Genomic DNA, 22,524 nt, shown 5'->3' with positions numbered 1-22,524 from the left:
GTTTTGGAATAAAAAAGGTACAATGTTGACCAAAACCAAGTATGGCTGTATAACAGTGTTTATTATATAGACTCGACATAAAGCTTTGACTGACATAATTGATTAAAAACTGTGCCTTGGATTAATTGGTCATGGTTTTGTAGCAAGGATCATCCACACATTTGTTGTGTTACCGTAAGGAGATACTGAATAGAGGCACACAACTCCATGAAGCAGGAAAATATTACTGCAGCATTATCTCAGTCTACTCAACCACATCTGCTGAGGGAGTTGCAGCAGACATCCATAAAGCCTTTCTTAGGACTGCTTAGCAGCACTAAACAACAAAACAAGTCCCTATAAAATTACTCCCTCATTTTAAACTATAAGTTCCTATGAAAATAATTTTTGATCGCTAAATTTTGCCTGATTATGTCTAAACTTCAAATTATGTTCTACCTGTCGCTTACACGGCTTCTGTGCCAAGAATTGCTACTATATTGCAGTTTGAAAATTGCAAATTACTACAAAACAATTTCAACAAATAAAGAGCTCAACTCTATTCATGTAAAGGAATTAATTCTGAGTTTTCCACAGTATATTAACTGTCTAATAGGTGTTTTGTAATACATTTTGCCATTTAATAGAAGCTACTTTAAATATGATTCATTAGATGATGCTTTGCAGAAATTAAACAGATGGGATACAAGTAAAGCAGAATAGTGAATAATTTTCCCATGTACTATTTAAAATTATGTACGGACATGAGTGGATGAAGGTAATTTGACTATAGGGCCACTTAAATTTAAGTATGGCTCATCACCACAGAATTTGAAATTTTTGAAAAACAATAGCCAGATCAGTTTCAATTCTCAGTTACATTTAACTTAATTCAAACACTTCAGACATCAAAATATACAACAGCAGAGAAATAGTTACACAGCCAAATGCAATAACTAGAAAGGATCCAGAAAACATGTTTGATTAATAGGATGTTTAAATGTCTGAAATAAAGAACCACAAAATAAGACTTAGAAGATTGAAAACTTTTACTGTAACAAGTAAACTAACCTGTACTCTAAACTATATTCAATCTTCTCCAATTCAAGTTTTGAAACAATAAAAAAAATCTACCTCTACAGTTAAGGAACCAATCCAAAGCCATTCTCAGCTCCAAATAGCTTGCTTCCTTTCCAGCCAGATGACTTCTAATTCCCAAAATGTGATGGCAGAGAGGACATTTTTGAAAATTTCTCCCTCTAGTCCATGCTAGGCAAAGTTCCAGCATCATTTAAATCCTCATAAACTTGGTGACTTCAATCAGATCAGAAGCTCTCAATGGCTTTCTGCATGGCAAACAATAGAGGCAGCTAATTTCTATCTTTCTGCTCACTCTCAAATGGTTGCAGTGAAGTTTACATATACTATGGGAAAACTTGAAACTCAATCTGATAATGGCTTGCTATAGACCCTTTCCCATTGAAAGCACATCTTGATAAGCCTTGCATTCAGATAGAAGTGCTACTTAGCCATCCTTTAAACCCAAACTGCATTCTATAATTTAATGAATGTAAATGCTACACCTTAAGCTTACACCTTAAACAATTTCAAACTCCACCCTGAGACTTGGAAAGTCTATCCACCTGTGCACAGATGTTCCTGCTATTGTCTTTAACATCTTGCAATTTCTTCCCAATAAAATAATCTGCATCTCATTTTATCAACCAAGATACCCTTATGATTCAGAGGTGATATGAACAACATCATTTTTCCGCAGTTCACCCTAAATTGAAAAGAAAGAGACAGACAGTCTCAAAACATAAAACTCTTTTTTTCATTTTTTCACAGCATGGGGACAGTGCCAGTTAGGCCTGCATTTTATTATCCATCCAAAAGCTGCTCCTGAGATGATGGTGGTCAGCCACATTCTTAAATTACTGTAATTTGTCATACATGTAGATACATCCACAGTTCTACTTGGTACTGTGTTCAACATTTTCACACTACAAACATGAAGGAACTGCGATAGTTACAAATCGGAAAGGTTGAAGACATAGGGTGGTGGAGGAGGGTTGTTTTTCAGACCGGAGGCCTGTGACCAGTGGAGTGCCACAAGGATCGGTGCTGGGCCCTCTACTTTTTGTCATTTACATAAATGATTTGGATGCGAGCATAACAGGTACAGTTAGTAAGTTTGCAGATGACACCAAAATAGGAGGTGTAATGGACAGCGAAGAGGGTTACCTCAGATTACAACAGGACCTGGACCAGATGGTCCAATGGGCTGAGAAATGGCAGATGGAGTTTAATTCAGATAAATGCAAGGTGCTGCATTTTGGGAAAGCAAATGTTAGCTGGACTTATACATTTAATGGTAAGGTCCTAGGGAGTATTGCTGAACAAAGAGACCTTGGAGTGCAGGTTCATAGTTCCTTGAAAGTGGAGTCGCAGGTAGAAGGCGGCGTTTGGTATGCTTTCCTTTATTGGTCAGAGTACTGAGTACAGGAGTTGGGAGGTCATGTTGTGGCTGTACACGACATTGGTTAGGCCACTATTGGAATATTGCATGCAATTCTGGTCTCCTTCCTATCAGAAAGATGTTGTGAAACTTGAAAGGACTCAGAAAAGATTTACAAGGATGTTGCCAGGGTTGGACGATCTGAGCTAGAGGGAAGACGCTGGGGCTGTTTTCCCTGGAGCGTCGGAGGCCAAGGGGTGACCTTATAGAGGTTTACAAAATTATGAGGGACATGGATAGGATAAATAGGCAAAGTCTTTTCCCTGGGGTTGGGGAGTCCAGAACTAGAGGGCATAGGTTTAGGGTGAGGGTGAGAAGAGAAAGATATGAGAGAGACCCAAGGGGCAACTGTTTCATGCAGAGAGTAGTACGTATAGAGTGGACTCTATAGAGCCCACTCAGCTCTATCCGTTTGTCAAAATTTAAACCAGGGGTCAGAGAGAGAGAGAGAAAAAAAAACAATCCTGATGTAACATCTGTGCGGATTGGAAAAAAAAACTATTAAATCCCTGCCTGTAGGGTGGAGATGCCTCCAGACATCCAAAAACCCTAACTCCACACCAGATCCACTAATTGTTTAGTTTGTAGAGGCTATCGAGAGACCTTTGGTAATATGTCTAGCTGTCTTATGGATCCCACAGTAAAGTCTCTCCCTATAATGATATGCCAGGACTAGAGACTGAAGCACCATATTCTTCTCCATTTATCAGGGCTTTAAGAATTACAAACCTCCCTCTAGTAACTTAAATGGGAGATTCCTCCCAACCAATGGAGCCACTCCCCTACTTCTGATAAGAAAATTATGAAAAGTAAACCCAATCAAAGCTGTTCTGCTGTAGTTTCAAATGCTCCCTAGCATCCAAGTGTGTCTCCTATAACAAAGCAATATCAACCTTCTCCTTTCTAAGGTTCAAAAGTACCTTCTCTTACTTGGTGAGCAACTCCCCTTCATATTCCAGGTACAGCACTTTATCAAAGCACAGCAGGTTAGGCAGCATCTCAGGAATAGAGAATTCGACGTTTCGAGCATAAGCCCTTCATCAGGAACAGGTTCCTGATGAAGGGCTTATGCTCGAAACGTCGAATTCTCTATTCCTGAGATGCTGCCTAACCTGCTGTGCTTTGACCAGCAACACATTTGCAGCTGGGTTCCTGATGAAGGGCTTATGCTCGAAACGTCGAATTCTCTATTCCTGAGATGCTGCCTAACCTGCTGTGCTTTGACCAGCAACACATTTGCAGCTGGGTTCCTGATGAAGGGCTTATGCTCGAAACGTCGAATTCTCTATTCCTGAGATGCTGCCTAACCTGCTGTGCTTTGACCAGCAACACATTTGCAGCTGTGATCTCCAGCATCTGCAGACCTCATTTTTTACAGCACTTTATCAAGTCATTAGCCATAACCTTCTGCAGTAATATTTAAAATTCCAGAGAGGAGGAACTCAAACCACAAATTGATGAGCTTTAGTGTCATATGACCAATCGAATATTAAAACTACATAAATTAAAACCACTACATTTAACAAACCTACAAAACTACCAAAGATTAAAAACAACAAAAACCAAAAAAAAAAGCACCAATGGCACTGAATAGGGGAACTCACCCCCTGCCCAAACGGGGCAACTACACATCCCAAACCACCCATAAATAGGCATCTAGCCATCCCAACCATCTCTTCCTAGCTAGAGCTGCACCATAAACACAAGCAGAAAAGAAAGTAAATACAACATGAAATAGCAATAAGAAATTTTTTTTTTTTTAAAATGCGCCACCCATTCTCTGGTATAACTTAGAAATTGAAAGTACACATCTGAACCACCAAACATTGGTTTAATCTAAATTATTACCAATAGAAAACAAAAGGAAAAAGAAAGCTCCAACTGGACTTCTTTTCTTAAAAAAAACATACCCAAACAACACTACTATTTGTACATACTAAATTGTTCAGATTAGGTTAATTTGTCCACAAAGTCTCTTGCCTTCTCCAACACATCAAAGAGATTTACACATCCATCTAAGATGTGCCGAAGCACTGTCGGATACCTCAGAGAGGTCTGAATCCCAAGCTCCCTCACGTCTTCTCTTGACACCGTCATAGGATTTTCTTTTCTGGATCACCGCCATTGAGAAGTCCTGGAAGAACATAATCTTAGAGCCCTCTTAAATTAGGGCCTTCGGATCCTTTCCCTGGATTCTGGAAGCTTCCACGATTCTCTCCTTATCTCTATAGTAATGCAACCCCACCAACAGAGGACGAGGACGTTGACCCAACCCTGATCTCCACGCCGTGACCCAGTAAGCCCTCTCAACCTTCAAGCCTCTCATGCCAGCCTCCAAGTTAAGGAATTTCGGCAACCATTCCACAGGCCACTTATCTTCCTTGCCCTCGGGCAGTCCGACAATCTGAATATTCCTTTTCGTGCCCTGGTTCTCAAGATCACTCACTTGGTCACGCATACTATGGACCTGCATTGCCAGGGCTCGGATCTTATCCTGGAAAGAACGGGGATCAGCTTCCACCACTCTGTACTCAATCTCAACCATCCTTTTTTCCAGGTCTCCCAGTTGCTGTTCATGCTTCTCTGTCCTGCTGCAGATCTGAGCCAGCTTCTCCTCCATCTGCTTACCCAGCATCTAGCAAGATTTTGCGAGCTATTTCACCTGGGTCTGGTTAGTAATTGAGTCAGAGGATCCTGCAGGCTGGCCGTGGGCCTGGCCTCTGACTCTCCTCCCTTCAATGGCATCTCTGGACAGCAAAAATGCAGCTAAGTCAATTTTTCACAGTTTCCAGAGACACCACGACCTTTCTCGAGACCCAGGATATCATGATGGTCTGGGTTGGGTGGGTTAGAAATTCATCCCGCTTGTGCTACAGTCCTGAGCTCTGCAATGCGATCCTCCTAGATCGCTGCCATCTTGGATCCCCCCAAGTTCTAGGAGAAAGTGAGGTCTGCAGATGCTGGAGATTAGAGCTGAAAATGTGTTGCTGGAAAAGCACAGCAGGTTAGGCAGCATCCAAGGAACAGGAGAAGGGCTTCCTGAAGAAGGGCTTATGCTCGAAACGTCGAATCTCCTGTTCCTTGGATGCTGCCTGACCTGCTGCGCTTTTCCAGCAACACATTTTCAGCTCCCCCCAGTTCTACCTTTTATAACCTCATCCCCCAGAATTCCCTTATAAGAATCTTGAAAATTCACCAATATTTCCTAGAACTATTCTACAGACATGCCACAACTCTCCAGAATTCATTTTAAACTCTTTAGCTTTCCAGCGATTTTCCAAAGTAAAATTAGATGGAATCCTTCATTAGAATTTTGACTCAGCAACATTTCAATACTTCTTTTAAGACAAAATAACTGTGGATGTAGCACCAATCTAACTGCTTCCCAAGCCAACAATGCTGACTGCTTTCTGACAAGGCTCCAGAAGGACTGCTGCTGTTTTTCCTCTTGCTCAATTGCCCCACACAAATTTCAAACTAAGTTCATGCTCCATTTGAATTTGCATCCAGCAACTAACTGAACATCTCCCTTTGTAACTGGATCCTGGACTTCCTGACTGGGAGACCTCAATCAGTCTGGATTGGGTACAGCATCTCCAACAACACAACACTGAGCACGGTGGCGCTTCAGGGGAGTACACTCAGTCCACTGCTGTTCGCCCTGCCGACACACGACTGCGCAGCGATGCACAGGTCAAATCACATCAAGTTCACTGATGACACAACTGTAGTGGGTCTCATCAGCAGGAACAACTAGTCAGCATACAGATAGGTGGTGCAGCGGATAATGGACTGGTGCAGAGCCGACAATCAATCAGTCTCTGAATGTGGACTAAACGAAAGAGATCATTGTTGACTTCAGGGAAGGGCACGGAGACCATGCTCCACTGGACACTGGCAGCTCCCCCATGGAGATTGTGAAGAGCAGCAAATGCCTTGGCATCCACCTAGTGGAGAATCTCACCCGGTTCCTCAACACCAGCTCTATAGCCAAGAAAGCCCAGCAGCATCTCTACTTTCTGCACAGACTAAGGAAAGCCCACCTCCCACACCTCATCCTCACCATATTCTACAGAGGGCTCATTGAGAGTACCCTCAGCTGCTGCATCAGTGCTTGGTTTGGGAATTGCACTGGCTTGGATTATAAGACCCTACAAAGGATAGTGAGGTCAGCTGAGAAAATCATCGCGGTCTCTCTTCGCTTCATTACAGACATTTACACCAGAAGCTGCATCCGAAAAGCTAACAGGATTGTGGAAGACCCCACACAGCCCTCACTCAAATTCTTCTCCCTCCTGTCATACGGAAGATAGCAGAGCATATGGTCTCTCATGGCCAGACTGTGCAACACTTTTCTCCCCCAGGCCATCAGGCTTCTTAACACTGTACAACCAGACTTTTTCCATCGGAAATTCTTTAGGTGACTTTGAATTGTTGCTAGAACAAATGTCTATTAATTATAATTCTTTTATGACACTAATTTGCTTGTTTTATACTTCTTATGCACTTTATGCCACCCTTTGTGTGATCATGTAGCTATGCTGTCCATGTAGCATTTTGGTCCTGGAGGAACGCTGTCTCATTTTTTTACTGTATCAGTTGCATATGGTAGAAATGACAAATAAAAACTATTCTATAGCATTCCATGTCCAAATGCAGAAAGAGTTGGTTGACAAGTGGCAAGTAACATTAAACTACACAAGTTTCAGATGATTACCATCTCAAAGAGACAATCTATTCATTTTTCCCTGACATTCAAAAGCATTACATCACTGAATTCCACACCATGCTGCCTATTATCACTGGCCTGACACTCAACTGAACCAACTAATGTGACAAGAGCACATCACATGTGCGTTGTGAGGGAGAATTTAGACAAGACTTATTTTTTGGGCAAAAACATGGCGGCACCTTGGCTCAGCAGTTAGCACTGCTGTCTCACAACAGCAGCAATCAGGTCCATTTCCATTCCTGGGCAATTGTCTGCATGGGTTTCCTCCCACAGTCCAAGATGTGCATGTTAAATGGATTGGCCATGCTAAATTACCATAGTGTTTAGGGATGGATAGGTTAAGTGTGTTAGCCATGGAAAACATAGGGTTACAGTGGTAGGATAGGGGGATGGGTCTGAGTGGTATGCTCTTTGGAGGGTTGGTGTGGACTCGTGGGTCCAAATGGCCTGTTTCCACACTGTAGGGATTCTAAAGCCCATTGAAAATAAAGTAGAAAAGATGTGAGGCTATCTACTTTGGTAGGAAGAACAAATGTATAGATTATTTCACAAATTATGAGACATTGGAAAGCATAGATATGCAAGCAGATTTGTGAGTTCTTGTCAATAAGTTACAGAAGCCTTACATGCAGATGCTATGAGGATTGTTATTGAATGTTGGCCCCTTATTGCAAGACGATTTGTATACAGATCTTGCTTCAATTATATAGAAGCTTGGTTCGACTGCGCCTTGAATGATGTGCAGTTGAGACATTAAAGAGTTAATTCGATCTGCTGACCTGCAGGAAATTGGATATCCCGAGGCTACGGTGGGATGCCTCTGACTTACAGGTAGATTGTAAGGAATTTACATTCCCATCCCTTGCCATTCAGAGCCATTTACATGGCGATCTATTATTCAGAAATAATTTACATTGCGTCATCCTATTCCAAATCACGAAGGTCATTGCAGTTGGAATGTTGACTACTCCCTGCAGTTGAAAAACGATTCACAACAGATTTGGCCATTAAGGAATGATATTATTTATGGAAATGATGTGGTCACTGCACTATGCCTTGAGGGGTATGTGACTACGGGGGAGTGACTGGGGGTTGTCTTGTGGGCATTACTAACTGTGATGTAAAGATTTTGTACAAAAGAAGAACTGTTCCTTTGTTCAGAGAGCTTCTCTGGACACACTCCACAGCTTGTACTTGCTTAATAAAATTTGGTTGCTGTTGACAGAAGTTGGCATATTGCAGTTGCATCAAGTAAGAGCCTCAGGAAAAAGAACCTAACTCAGTTTTGATGTCCTTATCCCAGGAAAGATTTTATTGCCACAGAGGGAGTGCAACGAAGGTTCACCAAACTTGTTCCTGGGATGATGAAACTGTCCTATGAAGAGAGATTGGGAAAATTACCATGCATCCTCTGGAATTTTGAAGGATAAGCGGTGATCTTATTGAAACCTACTAAATATTTAAAAGGATGGACAAAAGTAGATACAAATAAGATATTTCTTCAAGATGTTGGTGCCTAGAACCAGGACACAAATTTAAAAATAAGAGGTACACCAAGATGAGGAGAATTAGTTTTAAATTGAAGGTTGTGTATCTCTCTAGCTCCCCAAGAGGGTCGTGGAAGCTCAGTCTTTGAGATGTTTAAAGTAGAGATGAAAATCTGCAAAATGTAAATCACCTCAATGCCCGTCAACTGTCTGTAAGGTACAAGTCAGGAGTGTGATAGAATGCTCCCTGCTTGCCTGAATGAGTGCAGGTCCAACAACACTCCAATGCATGATAGCAGTGTGTACCATCTACATGATGCACTGCAACATTTCATCCAGCCTCTTGACAGCACACTAAACTCTCAACCTCTACCATCTAGAAAGATAAAAGGCAGCAGATGCATGACAGTACCACCATCTTAAAGTTACCCCCACAAAACACACCACCTGGAATTGGAACTCTGTATATTGTTCCTTCACTGTCACTGGGTCAAAGCAATGAATTTCCTTCCTGACATCATTATGAAGCAACTGATGGTGGTTTAACCTGAGGGTCACCATGCTGAGTGACGACAGAAATTGTCAAGAGTCCTTCATGGTAACCTCAGTCAGTGCAGGAATTGAACCTGTGCTGTTGACATCATACTGCATTACAAACCAGCCATCCAGCCAACAAATTGACTTTGCGACAAATTTTATTTTTGGAAAATGATTTCTCCATTGCAATGCCAATAAACCATTTATTGCCCAAGATTTCTTAGGCACGCAAAGAAACACAGGAATTCAATTCTCCACCATTCAACTTGGTTCTAAGACACCTGATCACAGACTATTAAAAGGGCCATTTTGTTTTAAATAGGACCCTGCACTTTGTAAGCTGGTCATTTTCACAGCTGCTCATCCACATGAGGACAGAAATAAAAATTGGTTTCTTGAAATACAGTTTCGCCAAACAAACTCTGGTAGCATTGGAAGAAATTTCACTGGAGTAAGATCTCTTTTTGGCAATGCTGCTACTGATAGCACATACAAGGAAGTGTCAGAATTTCATGACCTAATTTAGGAATTGAAGAAGAGTTGATTTTCTGTTTTTGTGTAATGACACAAAGTAGTAGCATAACAAAAGCATGCAGCCACACAGATTCATGGATTACTGGTTTCAACAGGTGATAGCTAATGTCTACAGTTTAGTAGATCCATGAAAATCTACAGTGTTTTTGAGATTGGACATTGAAAGCTGCATGTCTACTACTCATGTGCCTGTTTCAAAGTACAAGAGTGAAGTAAAAAAGTTATGAAATCAATATTTATTAGGCACCTTTCATGACCTCAGGGCATTACAAAGCACTTTATAACCAATTAAGCATTTTTGAAATGAAGGCAATGTTACAGACTGAGGCCCCACAAACAAGACAAGCAGATAATATGCAGTTTCTTTATAAAATGCAATTCAAACATTACCCAAGACAAGGAGATTTTTCTAGCTTTTCTTTAATACTGCCATGTAGTCAAGGACACATTTAACCTCTCAGCCAAAAGACAATACCTCTCAAAATGGAAGCATTCCCTCACCACTTGGTACGAAAGTGCCAAACTGAATTATTTACTGAAGTCTCATTATGCAAAGGCTGATGCTGACAAGCTAAGTACAGAGTAGCAAATAACACTGTATTAGGAAATATATACATCTGTCTCGTTAAATTGCAGTTCTTTGAACTTGTTTATCTATTTTGCCCACACAGTCTGTTCTACACTCCTGGGATCAGAGCAGAGGACATGATTACCCATAATAAGACAGGAAGCGATTTTGAACAAAGTTCATTGTCCTGAAACATTAACTATTTCTCTCCAAACACTGCCTGGCCAGTGAAGTATTTCCAGCCCCTTGTTCATTTCAGATTTGAGCATTTTGCTTCAGTAAGCTTTTCTTTGATTCTAATTTCACTAAAATGTGCTTAGAATTGATATAATTGTTAACTATTTACACTACCAACTTTCTTAGCTATACTGTAACAATAAACAAAAGATCCAAAAATTGAATTGCAAATTTCTCAAAAGCAAGCCTCTCCCCAAACATTGCTACAAATTTATCATTGGTTATAGTTAAAACATATGATCCTTTATTCATATGCAATTTTTTCTTCCTTTTACTTCAGAAGCTTAGAATACTCATATTAAATATATCTTAAGTTGAAGTTCTAAGAAGGGTTGACTAGAGGCAAACAGCGATACTCCAAAAACACAACCAACCCCACTGTATCTTGCAACCTGCACTAATAAGTTAATAACTTGGCAAATAGTACATTAAAAGATAACTGACATTATTAATTCCAATAGAATTTTTATAGGTGACTTTGTTAAAAGAACAAGAATACAAGACTGAACAGCTGATCATTTCCAGCATCACTACAAATACAGAAGTGCATCAGAAATATCAACAAAAGTTCAGGTCCCATTTAGGATGCTGTGTTTAATATTGTACAATAAACCTCAAGAAAATCATTCAGATATTAGAAGCAGCACAATATACATCCACACAAATTGCACAGGGCTTAAAGATTTAAATGGTGAGATTGGCATTTTTTCCACGATACAGAGATCTAATAAGATAGTTAAAATTATAAACAATTCAACATGATAGATACAAAAAAGCTAGCTTCTCTTGTGGGGATGTTCAGAATAAGACAGTATTATTTTAAAATTAGATTCAGACACTTGCGTGTGAAATCAGGCAATGTTTCTTCACTGAACAAGGAGCCAATATCTGCTATTCTTTCTCAAAAGGCTGTGAATACTGAGTCAACAGAAATTTTCACAAAAGAGAATGATTTGCTTTTTGGGAAGGGTAAAGGACATGAAGCTGTGATGGACAGATGAAGCTGCCGAGGTACAAATGAGCCATGATCTAAATGAATAACAAAATAGGGTCCAGGAGATAGATAATTGGCCTACTCCCCATTTGTATATTGTTAAATTTTAAATTAGTGTCAAACGAAATAGTGAAACTACATAAAATTAAGATCCGAGCTGTTTTCTTTCTCCCTTCCAGCCATTAGTAAGTACACTTTGTGCTTTAACAGTTTGGCACAAACCCACAGCCCATATATCTGGTTGCCATATCAACAAACAATCAGACAACTCAGCACTGTAACACTCAAACTTATGATGTATGCACAATGCAAATTTTGTGAATACTCCAGGACATTTGCAATCATCCAATCTATACTACCAGGTCTTAAATGTAAATGGTTAGTAATATAAAATATCTATATTCAACCTAGCAGGCTACATTTCAGATCTTCAAGTCAAAGAAAGATCCTTAATCTAAATAGGGAACAGGCTGCTCAACACTTTAATCAACGAAACAGTAAGTACAAATCTCTCCATTAAAAGTGTAAGATATGGATCAGTTACTCCCTTGTCATGGGAAATGCAAGGGTGTGCATTCAAATACTATTCCATGATCTGAGCACAAAAAAAAATCAAAGCCAACACTCCGGGGCAGTCCTGAAAGAGTGCTCCACTTAGAAGGTGTCATCTTTTAGATAAGATATTAGATATATTTTTTAAAAATATGCTATAACCCTGTACAGCCAAATTCCTAATATGGCATACAAAAAAGGTGACTTCTGCCCAAGGCAGTTTGATGATTCTAATCCCATGGGCCATGGTTTGTTACTCCACGGAGTGGCCATATTTATATTGTCACCTGTATGTTCCTTAGATATTTAGGTGGTCAGTTGTACAAGAAACTGCATAAATAAATCTTATGAATTCTTAAACATTAAGCACCGGTTCCATTGACCTAAAGACTTCAAGGCACTATTTTGAAGAAATGCAGGGGAATTATCCCTAATGCCCTGGTCAATATTTATATTCAAGCATAGCAATGGAAAGACATCGCACAAAATAAAGATAATCTGATCTTTATCATACATGCAATCTCCCATAAACTGCAGTGAGATGTAATGCTTCTTTAATGCCAATTGTAACTAATACATCAAGTAGTACTTAACTGGTTGTAAAGTGCTACGGGATTACCTATGGTTGTCAATAATGATATATGTTCTTATTTTTGAAAATGCATGTAATACTGCCTCATTGTCCTGTCATCAGTTACACTTAGCAGCATGAATTGTTGGGTTCACCTTGCTGTGGAAGTAAACATATAAAGTTAATACCAGTTCCCAGAAAGTTAGCATTTGTGATCTGAATAGAGCCCCAAATGAAGAATTGAGTCAGGTGGAAAACAACAATTGCAGGTGAGACTTTAAGTACGGTTTTTGCATTTAATCAAAGGGGTAGAGGAAATTGCAAGTAATAGGCATGCTAAATTGATTTGCTTAAAATCTGCATTCACTCTACATCGCGATGTCCCTGCAAACAAATATCGCAATATTCACAGTTGGACTAATCATCTGAGCAAGGCATCAAAGGACAACTGGCACCTATGGAATCAAAACCCTAGATAAATAACCAAACAATTGAGTCATGGCTAACACCTTCAACATATTGTCCAGCTAACCTAAGAATGCAACTTTTTTAAAAAAGGTTTTGTGATTTACACATGAAAGAAGTGAAACCATCATGGTATTCATACAGATGAAAGAATTAACAGACAAACAATTTTTCAAAGTATATTTTCAGTTACATCTCACTGTAAATTTTTGTTATAAAATCTGTGTGTTAGGATTGAGCCCTCCACTATCACCTGATGAAGGAACAATGCTCCGAAAGCTGGTGTGCTTCCAATTAAACCTGCTGGACTATAATCTGGTGTTGTGTGATTTTTAACTTCAAACTATTGTGGATAGGGTTGGGTGAGGTAGTGGTGATGGTGTTGGGTGAGGTGGGGTGGTAGTGTTGGGAGGGTTTGAAATAAACAGCTGATGTAAACATTTTAAAAAGATATGGGCCATAAAAATGCCGCCAAATGTGTTGATACATATAGATATCTAATCTGTGTACAAGATAGCTGGAATATTTACAAGAGTGAATGAGTACAGGCAGATTAATAGAAAGAAGTCAGAGACAAAAACACAGGGGAAGCAGGGCACTGTGAGGAAAGCAAACACAGAGGGAGGACTTGCAAAGGCTGACAATACATAGGAGTTTATGAGACAAAACTGCAAAAAAAAAATGAATTGCAGAGTGGCAAAGGCATGCAAGTGGTAATGTGCAAACAATTTCAAATTTCTAGAAGGCAGTCAGAAACAAAGATGAGCCATGAAACAAAGATATGTCTAAAGCAAAATGTAAAACATTTTCCAACCTGTGAACTTGTGGATTGACAAACATTGTAATTAACTCATGCCTGCTTTGGAAAACTGATCCTATTAGAGAAATTAATTTCTATGTTTTAAAATCAAATCACACAAAACATTTGTGGTCAGTAATAATGAAGTGTTTTAGAAAGAAACAAACATCCATTTATTTACAGCGGCAAATCGAAAGATGACCTAAAAAAAGAATAATAAACACATCAGGTTTACCAAGTTTTACATCACTGAATGACCACACATCCCAGTTTTATCTGCAATCCTTAAAAAATAGAATCACCATTTTAACAATTAAAATAGACCTGCACTAAAGTTAATGGCATGCAGATGTGCTGTACACCATCTCACAAAACACCTACTGCGGAAATTAGGTAACAGATTAGGAACTTTTACAAATCATATTAGCAATCCACTATTAAAATGCCAATTTTATTTTAAATCATGTGGCTAAGAACATGAAAAAAAAGTCAGTACTCTGAATTCCAAACTCAACATGCTCTATCAAAAACTAATGCCAACCAAGTATCTCATTAATGTTGTATCATAGACTGTCACAATCTAATGCTATACCACAATAGAATTCTTAACTTTTACAGCAGCATTATGACAGAAAAACTATACTTATTGACTTATACAAGATTAAATTAAAGAGAATGTAAAGTCAAAACTTAATACAAAAATCAGCTCATGTCACCTTTCAGAGACATCAACACCACTATTCAACATTAATGCACTTATGTCAGAACACTGCTCCCACTTCATTTGAGTGTCTCGAATGCCAAAGACATCAGAAATGCATCCATTTCTTTATTTAAAAATGAAAGCATTTCATGATTGTTTTATTTTTAATGATTGCGGATATGGATTCCTCAAATATCATTTCAATATCTAACTCTCTGAAATTTGAAATGTCCACAATATACAAAAGGGTTATTCTCAAGGCCAGTGTGCTAAACAGCAATCACCACCTATATTGAAGAATTCCTTACAAGAGGTAGCAATGATAACAGTTGCTAGCATTAATTGAAAATTTTGTTATACTTCAAAAATATCTCAAGATAAATCTTCGAAGTTATTAAATATTAATCATTTTCTCCCTCTAACAATGAATTCTTACTCCCTCCAAAAAAAGCACATAAAATTTAGGAAATTGGTTATTTAAGAGCAGATTCCACTAATATCTAAGCTTTTCCCTTACTCTCCCACTGTGTTAAACCCTCGGGTTGTTTAAACTCACGTCCTGCAATGCCCCATCACACAAAAACAAGATATAGCCATATTATTCTGCAGGTTTAAATATGCCCATAATTTCTAACTATAAATGAAGCATGCATATGTAATATTACTGTTTTATACTTCAAAAACAACTACATGGTACATCATAAAATAAATTTTAAATTATTTAAACCAAAAATATGTTAAAACTACTACTTCTTGTTGCCATTGAATAATTTAAAGCCAACATGTAATTAGTAGTTTAGAATGTGTTTGTTTAAAATATTATATTACGTTTCTAGGAGGTTCCTAAAATTGCACAACATTTATCTTTATGAATAAATAGAGTAAATAATTGATTTTAAAATATTCCAGTCCAAAGGATATGAATGATAAATTATATACACTGATTACATACTAGACATACTTAATTTTACTGTGTTCGAATATAACTGTATATTTCCAAGTCACTGTTTGCAGGATTTCTGAACAGAAAAGCCTTGCATGTTGTTGTTAAATAAGAACTTCTGACATAGAACCAGGCAGGCAGGTCCTTCTCACACACAGTCACCATCACAAAACAAAAAATGCTGAAGATCACAACGGGTCAGGCAGCATCCATGGATCGAAAGCAAACTATCAGTTTGAGTATAGATGAATTTTCATCTCCACTCTCCCTGAAGGCAGGTTCTTGGTTTTGCATACCTCCCCTATTCTGTGCCATTCTTTCCATTTGCCAGAAACTTCCTTTCATTTTTAAGCTATCCAACATGGATTTTACTTTCCTTCACTTTTTTTTGTTCCTTGAAACCTTCCCTTCATGTTTCATACAAATCAGTTTCCTCTTAAATATGTCTCCAATCCAGCTTATTGCCTTTATTCCTAATTATGGTCAACAAATTCCTTTGTTTATTTACTTGCCACATCACTTCGTTATTGATATTTTTCCTGTAGCAAGTTGGCTTTCCTCATGCATGGCTTGGATCTGTACAAAACAACACGCTAAATTAAAGTTCACTACAAGCAGTTTTTGCATTGTTTGTTCAGTTATCCATCTCTTATCCCCAATCATGGACTTTCCCAATGCTATCCTTATTCTAATTTATTTGTTGCATCTCCCATCTGCAGACACTATGCTGCTTAAATACTTGAATTCATGAATCCGTTTTAGTCCTCTTCCTCACACATAATAATGGCAATCCAATCCAACAGATCCAGTATAAAGGCAGTCAAAAATAATATGGGTTACCACCTGTGTTATCCAAAATTTCAGAAGATTATTAAAGGTGCAAACTGGTCATTTTTTTAAAAGCAGTATTATCACCACCATACCCAAAGGGGCAAAGCAAGTCCTCAGGTATAGCCACATCTTGCACTACAAATCTAAAAAAGGTAAATGCTCAGTATTTTCCTCGCTAGCCATTGTTGAATTCATCTAAAATATGCCAGTTAGGTTCAATATGCTCCTCACACACAGGCCTTTTAGTTCAATTGGCAATGTGTAAAAAAAAAGTAACCCTTTGTCATTATATTACTTTTTCAGTACAAAAATTCATACCTTTGTGAAGTGTTTAGCTGAACAACAGGTTATTTTTGGAAGTAGCTAGTAATGCTAAAAATCTAACACTGACCAATTAAAGGGAGTTACCACCAAGTTTCTGAAAATAGTCTCAAGCCAAGATACTATCTTTCAAAAATAGATTATACATTACTTTCACTTGATAACTTAAGCTTCTAATGTTTTGGATTGAACTAAAAATAGGGCATGACCACACAAGCCACAGGAAAAGAAAACTCAACATAATTAATTCATTCATTGATTAACACATCTCCCAAGTTTGCAATCAAACTATCAAATTTCAGCATTCTCTCAGCAAGCATGTAGTTAATGAGATTCCAACATTAAAATGCCATCTTATAGAAATTAAGCATATTCTCCTTGGAACTGCTAAAAGATAGGTTGTCCAAGCAAATTTTAATTGCTTTAGGAAAACGGAAAGAAGTTCAGCTATTCCCACATAAGTCAAAAAAAAACACTTGAAAACACACCCATTTTGCTCAGTGTAAGCAGTCTAAGTACATTGATTCACCAAACTTTATTGCAATCGATTATGAAATGCAAGTTACCACAACAGCTAATCTGACTATCTTTTCAGAATATGACATGTTCCTTGAGTTATGCTGAAACCACCATATTTATTCTTCAAGTTCTAATAAGATAAAAATCATATAAACATAAAACCTCCAAGGATGACTATATTAAAAATAAATTTATCAGAGAAAGTTTGACATAGTTCAAAATGTAACATAATAATGCAATTTTAAAGAAATCATCTGTGTATGGAGTTACACATTCATATGTTGCTTGCTTCAACATTTGGAAAGCTTTTAATAAAACAGCAATACAGTAGAAAAGGAATGATAGGTGTTTCTGATTTTAATTTAACTTCAGGACATACAGGTCATAATTTTTAAAAAACTTTTATACTATTTCTAGTATAAGTGGAAATAACCTTACAATCAGAACGAACTCATTCAAAAATGTTAGGAAACACCTCTTCACTTAAAAAATGTGGAAAAACAATTTGATACGACAACAAAAACACTGAAGTCAATTCAATTAATAATTTTTAAAATCGGAGGTTAATAGATTCTGATGTTCAAGAAAATGCTGGGATTTAGAGCCAAATCATATAAATGGAGCCAAGATACATCTAAAAGATCTTACTGAATGACACAAAAGGAAAGGACGGACTGAATGGTATACTCATGCTCTTACGTTGCCCAATCACAACCACTTTAGCACCAACTGCATTACCAAGGAATCAAATCAGATTTTAAAAATACAGCATTTTGGACTGCACAGAAAAAGACAGTACCACACAAATGGAAATTCAAATTGATTAATAAATTAACACAAAAATATAGATAATCACTGTCAACAGGGACTGTACACCTGAAAATCCCCCAAAAACAATATGGGAGTTTTCTTTCTTTCACACTGTTTGTCTAATCAGCAATTCTACATTCAACAAGCAGGATTCACATATCATATAATATGCAAAATTTGAAAAACACTAAAAGATGCTTGGCTGAAGGTTTCAAAACAAAAAATGTCACAGTAGCATAACAAAACATGGAAGCATTTTATCTCGATATTTAACCACAATAAATGACTTTATGATCAATGTCATTTTAAAATTAACATTTTAAAATTACCAGCTCTAAGAATTATTTCATATTTAGATAATCAGTAAATATGAAACTATCCATATCAGCAGAGCCAGTTTAAAATGTCGATCTCCATTTTAAGAGTTTTAATTACAAATCTCTAATACTGAAACTATTCTACATGGATGAATATTAGAGCAACTTTTGCTAACGTGTAGATCACAAAGACAATACCAAATGTTGCTTTTCAATAATATTTTGAGCCCGTGTGCTTCAGTCACTAAAATACGGATACTATATTTGCAAAGTGTGGCAACATAGGCATTTTTAGCTGCAGTTTTAAAACTATCCAACAATTTTAAAGTTCTGTTTCAGTACACATTCCTAAATGATGAACACCATACTTACAGAAGGATGATAATGCATTGGAAGCAGTCAGAGAAGGTTTACTAGATTAATATCCGGAATGGTCAGATTGTATAATGAGGAAAGGCCAGATAGTTCGGCCTGCAATCTCAGGAGCTCAGAAGAGTCCGAAGTGACATAATTGAAACATACAAATTCCTGAGAAGTCTTGGGCAGGTGGATGTTGAAAGCATGTTTCCTCTTGGAGGGAGAATCTAGAAACCAGGAGTCAGTTTAACATTAAGGGGCTGTTCATTTGAAACAGAGATGAGAAAGCATTTTTTCTTAGAGGTTTGAAAGTTTTCAGAATTCCCTTCTTCAAGTCGCAAAGGATGCAGAATCTTTAAATATTTTAAGGCAGAGGTAGATAAACTCTTGGTAACCAAGAGGATGAAAGATCATCTGGGCTATGCAGGAATGCAGACTTGATCGAAGAATCCCCACAGTGCAGAAAGAAGCCATTCGGGCTACCAACCTTCTAAGAGCATCCCACCCACACCCAGCCTACTGATCCTATGTCCATAACCCCACATTTATAATAGCTAACCCACCCAGCCTGCACATTCCTGGACACTACAAGGCAATTTACCATGGCCAATCCACCTAATCTGCGCATCACTGGATTGTAAGAGGAAACTAGAGCACTTAGCGGATGGAGATAATATGCAAACTCCAAACAGAGTCACCCAACACTGGCATTTAACCCAGGTTCCTGATGCTGTGAGGTAACAGTGATGACCACTGAGCCACCATGCTACCCTTGACATTAAAATCTGTTCAGCCATGATCTTTTTGAATGTCAGAGCAGGTTTGAGTGGCCTACTTTGGCTCCTTGTTCACATGTTTGTAGGATTTATTTCAAACGAACAACAAAAGAAAGCACAGGTTTATAACATTGCCGAGAATATAGGAAAATGTCACCAAAAATTAATTCAATCAAATACTACAGATCCTTGTCTCAATTTAAAATGAACTATCTTCATGCAGTCAACAGAACCTGGCTAAGATAAATGAGTGATATTTACTTGATTGAACCAGTGGATGAAAATTACTAATATAGTATTCCTCCCAAGTGTTTCAGCAAATTTGATCAAAAATAATTTCCTTATTTAGGTACAAAATCTCTCCCAATCCTATTTTCTTCCTCAACCGTTGTCTGAAAAACCCAGGGTTCAACGACCATTTTGAAAATCTTCTCTTTGGGGTTTTCTGCTGTGAACCTAATTACTAATAGAACAATCATAATCAATTTCATGACCAGAATTTGACAGAGAAACTTTATCAAACAGAAATTCTATTTCATCTAAAACATTAACTTTTAAAATATTTGCTGTCAACAGATGACATTTCACTCTGGAAGAAATTTTATAAATAACATTTTAAAACTATTTTTCAAGTGTAGATTAATAAATAAAATTCCACTGACAAATATAGCTCATGTCCAGGACACTAACAATGATTCAATCACCCAACTAAGATAATCCTCTGCAGACATCAACACAGGACCACGGGTAGATATTTATTGAATAATTTGAGCAATCTTGAATTTGGGTTCATCTACCCTGCCTTACAATTGTTAGAAAATAATTCCACTTCCAAGTTCAAACTAAAAAATTAAAATCTTTTCCAAACACAAAAATAATCCCCATCTAAATTAGTTGCAATTGTACAGTCTAAATCAATTCTGGCAATAAAAGTAAATAATTTGTGCATATCAGTGGCACAGCTTTAAGTTGTTACACACACCTATCACAAACCTCAAAATCATATACAGTTAAAAGGATGAAGATTAGTGAGCAAATAGTATTAATCTTTTAAATAAGAACAAATATTTTATAGGCAAATTTAGTAAAAACATGCATTCTTTTGACAATTAAACAGGATTATAGCTTTAACCTACAATACTCAAATCCCACAGCAGATTAAAATACAAGTTCAGACAGCACAAAATGTACCAACAAGTACATCCAAAATCACACTGAATAACTTAGTAACATTGCAGTGTGCCCAAAGATAAATGGAGGTAAGAATGAAAATGACAAAAAAAAACTCTCTTGCAATGAAAAGCTACCAAAACATACCACTGAATCAGACAGCAACCTTGTTCACTCAGCCAAAGTTGAACTTCAGCAATGCTCCTTCAAGGCTTTTAAGTGAGCATCATTAATTTCAAAATATATTTTTACACTTTGGTGATGTTACCAAAAGTTTGTAGTTTTCTAACACTCAGAGCATTTCTTGCCAACTATTAACGATCACCTTTTTCACCAGAAGCTGCATGGGGAAGTGCCTTCAGTAAAGTTTTTTTTAAAAAGGCAGAACGTTTGTCAGACTAGCACCTGCACCTTAGAATTTTATCTATGGCCAATTCAACATCAACTGAGAAGAGATATTTCAAAAAAGGATAACCACATACTTTAAATCTCAGAGTGACTGATTGAGAAAGTAAAGTAGACGAAGGAGGCTTGAAGGATAGTTCAAAGGTTAAAAATAGCTTTGGTGGAAAATAAGTCTGTTTTGCAAACAGTGCAAATTATTCCCTTTTTTTAATACAAGGACAGCAACAACGTGACAATAAAGCTTACCTTATCTGCGCACTGAAAGCTTCTAGTGATCAGGCAATGGATAAACTGGTACTGCCTGGACTGTCAATAACAAGTGGTAGCGACTGAACACTCGGATAAATGTGTATGAAAAATTGAGATATGTAAAGCCCCCAGTGGTGCAGCGGTGGGTAGGGCTGTCTTGTCTCCTCTTTTCTTACCTCCAAAGCTTCCAGGGTGGTGAAACTGGCGATCGCAAATCCGTCGATGATATCCTCTTCCTGAGAGCTCGATGCCCTTCTCTTGCGGCGAGGGGGCCGGCAGGAACGGGATGAAGCCGGGATCGCCGCCGTTTTGCCGGAGCTCGGGTTCTCGTCCCTCTCGGAACCCGAGGAAGGGCTGTGCGGCCGTGCATTGCGGCTCGCAGCCTCCCGTCTCCTCACTCTGTCCCTCTGAGACCGGGATCGCCTGCTCTGCTTCAGCCCACTACACCGTGGGCCCTCCATATTTCTCTCACCCCTTTCCCCCCCCCCAAAAAAAAACTGAGGTAAAAAAATTACCTCAGGACACAAAAAAAACAGGAGGGGGAAAGAGAGAAGAAATTAAAACAAATGATCAAATAGCACCCCCCCTCCTCTCCAAACCAGCTTTTCCTTCCTCCTCACAAGAGAAAACAATGCAGGCCCGCAGCCAGCATGGAGACAACTGCCTCGGTGAAAACTTTGCTTACTGCAATGGAAATCCTCGAGTCAGCGGCTCCGGGACGCCTGTTTTTTTTATCATTCAGGACTTGCCAGCTTTCAGGCTTTCCAGCCCCAAAGACCTGCGCATTCCGGCCCAGAGCCGCCGCGCACGCGCCGTGAGGCCGCGCCGGGCGTTTTTTTCCCACTCCCTACCTCCTGCGCCTGCGCACTACAACAACAACTCATTTCTCCCCCTCTCTCTCACTCTCCTCCCCACCCCCGCCCACAGATACCCTGTCCAACTCGAGCGCAGTCACCCACCGCTCTGCCCACTGCTCCCGCGCGCACCAACCGCCAGCGCTCGAGCGCCGGCCCCAACTGTCTGGAGGACTCAGTGGGGAGGGGTGGAGGGTGGGAGCGGCATCTCGGGGCGGAGGTTCTGAGGGGATGGTGATCGGGGAGAGTGGGGATGGGGGGGTAGGGATCTGAAGAGGGGGAGATCTGAAGGAGGG

General features: G+C 38.6%; 1 protein-coding gene across 8 annotated transcripts in view; it reads right to left on the bottom strand.

Annotated features, from left to right (window-relative positions):
• fbrsl1 (fibrosin-like 1) overlaps nucleotides 1-22,127 on the bottom strand; it is a 1,050,756-nt gene extending 1,028,629 nt beyond the window's left edge. For all 8 annotated transcript variants that reach the window (XM_060843388.1, XM_060843391.1, XM_060843389.1 and 5 more), the window contains exon 1: nucleotides 21,551-22,127. In XM_060843388.1, coding sequence (XP_060699371.1) covers nucleotides 21,551-21,835 — 285 coding nt within the window. In that variant the 5' untranslated portion in view covers nucleotides 21,836-22,127. The remainder of the gene's footprint in view (nucleotides 1-21,550) is intronic.
• Between the last annotated feature and the right edge of the window lie 397 nt (nucleotides 22,128-22,524).

Source organism: Hemiscyllium ocellatum, chromosome 24 (genome assembly GCF_020745735.1).
Source record: "Hemiscyllium ocellatum isolate sHemOce1 chromosome 24, sHemOce1.pat.X.cur, whole genome shotgun sequence".
Lineage (NCBI taxonomy): Eukaryota > Metazoa > Chordata > Chondrichthyes > Orectolobiformes > Hemiscylliidae > Hemiscyllium > Hemiscyllium ocellatum.
This window is presented reverse-complemented; position numbering and strand designations above follow the sequence as displayed.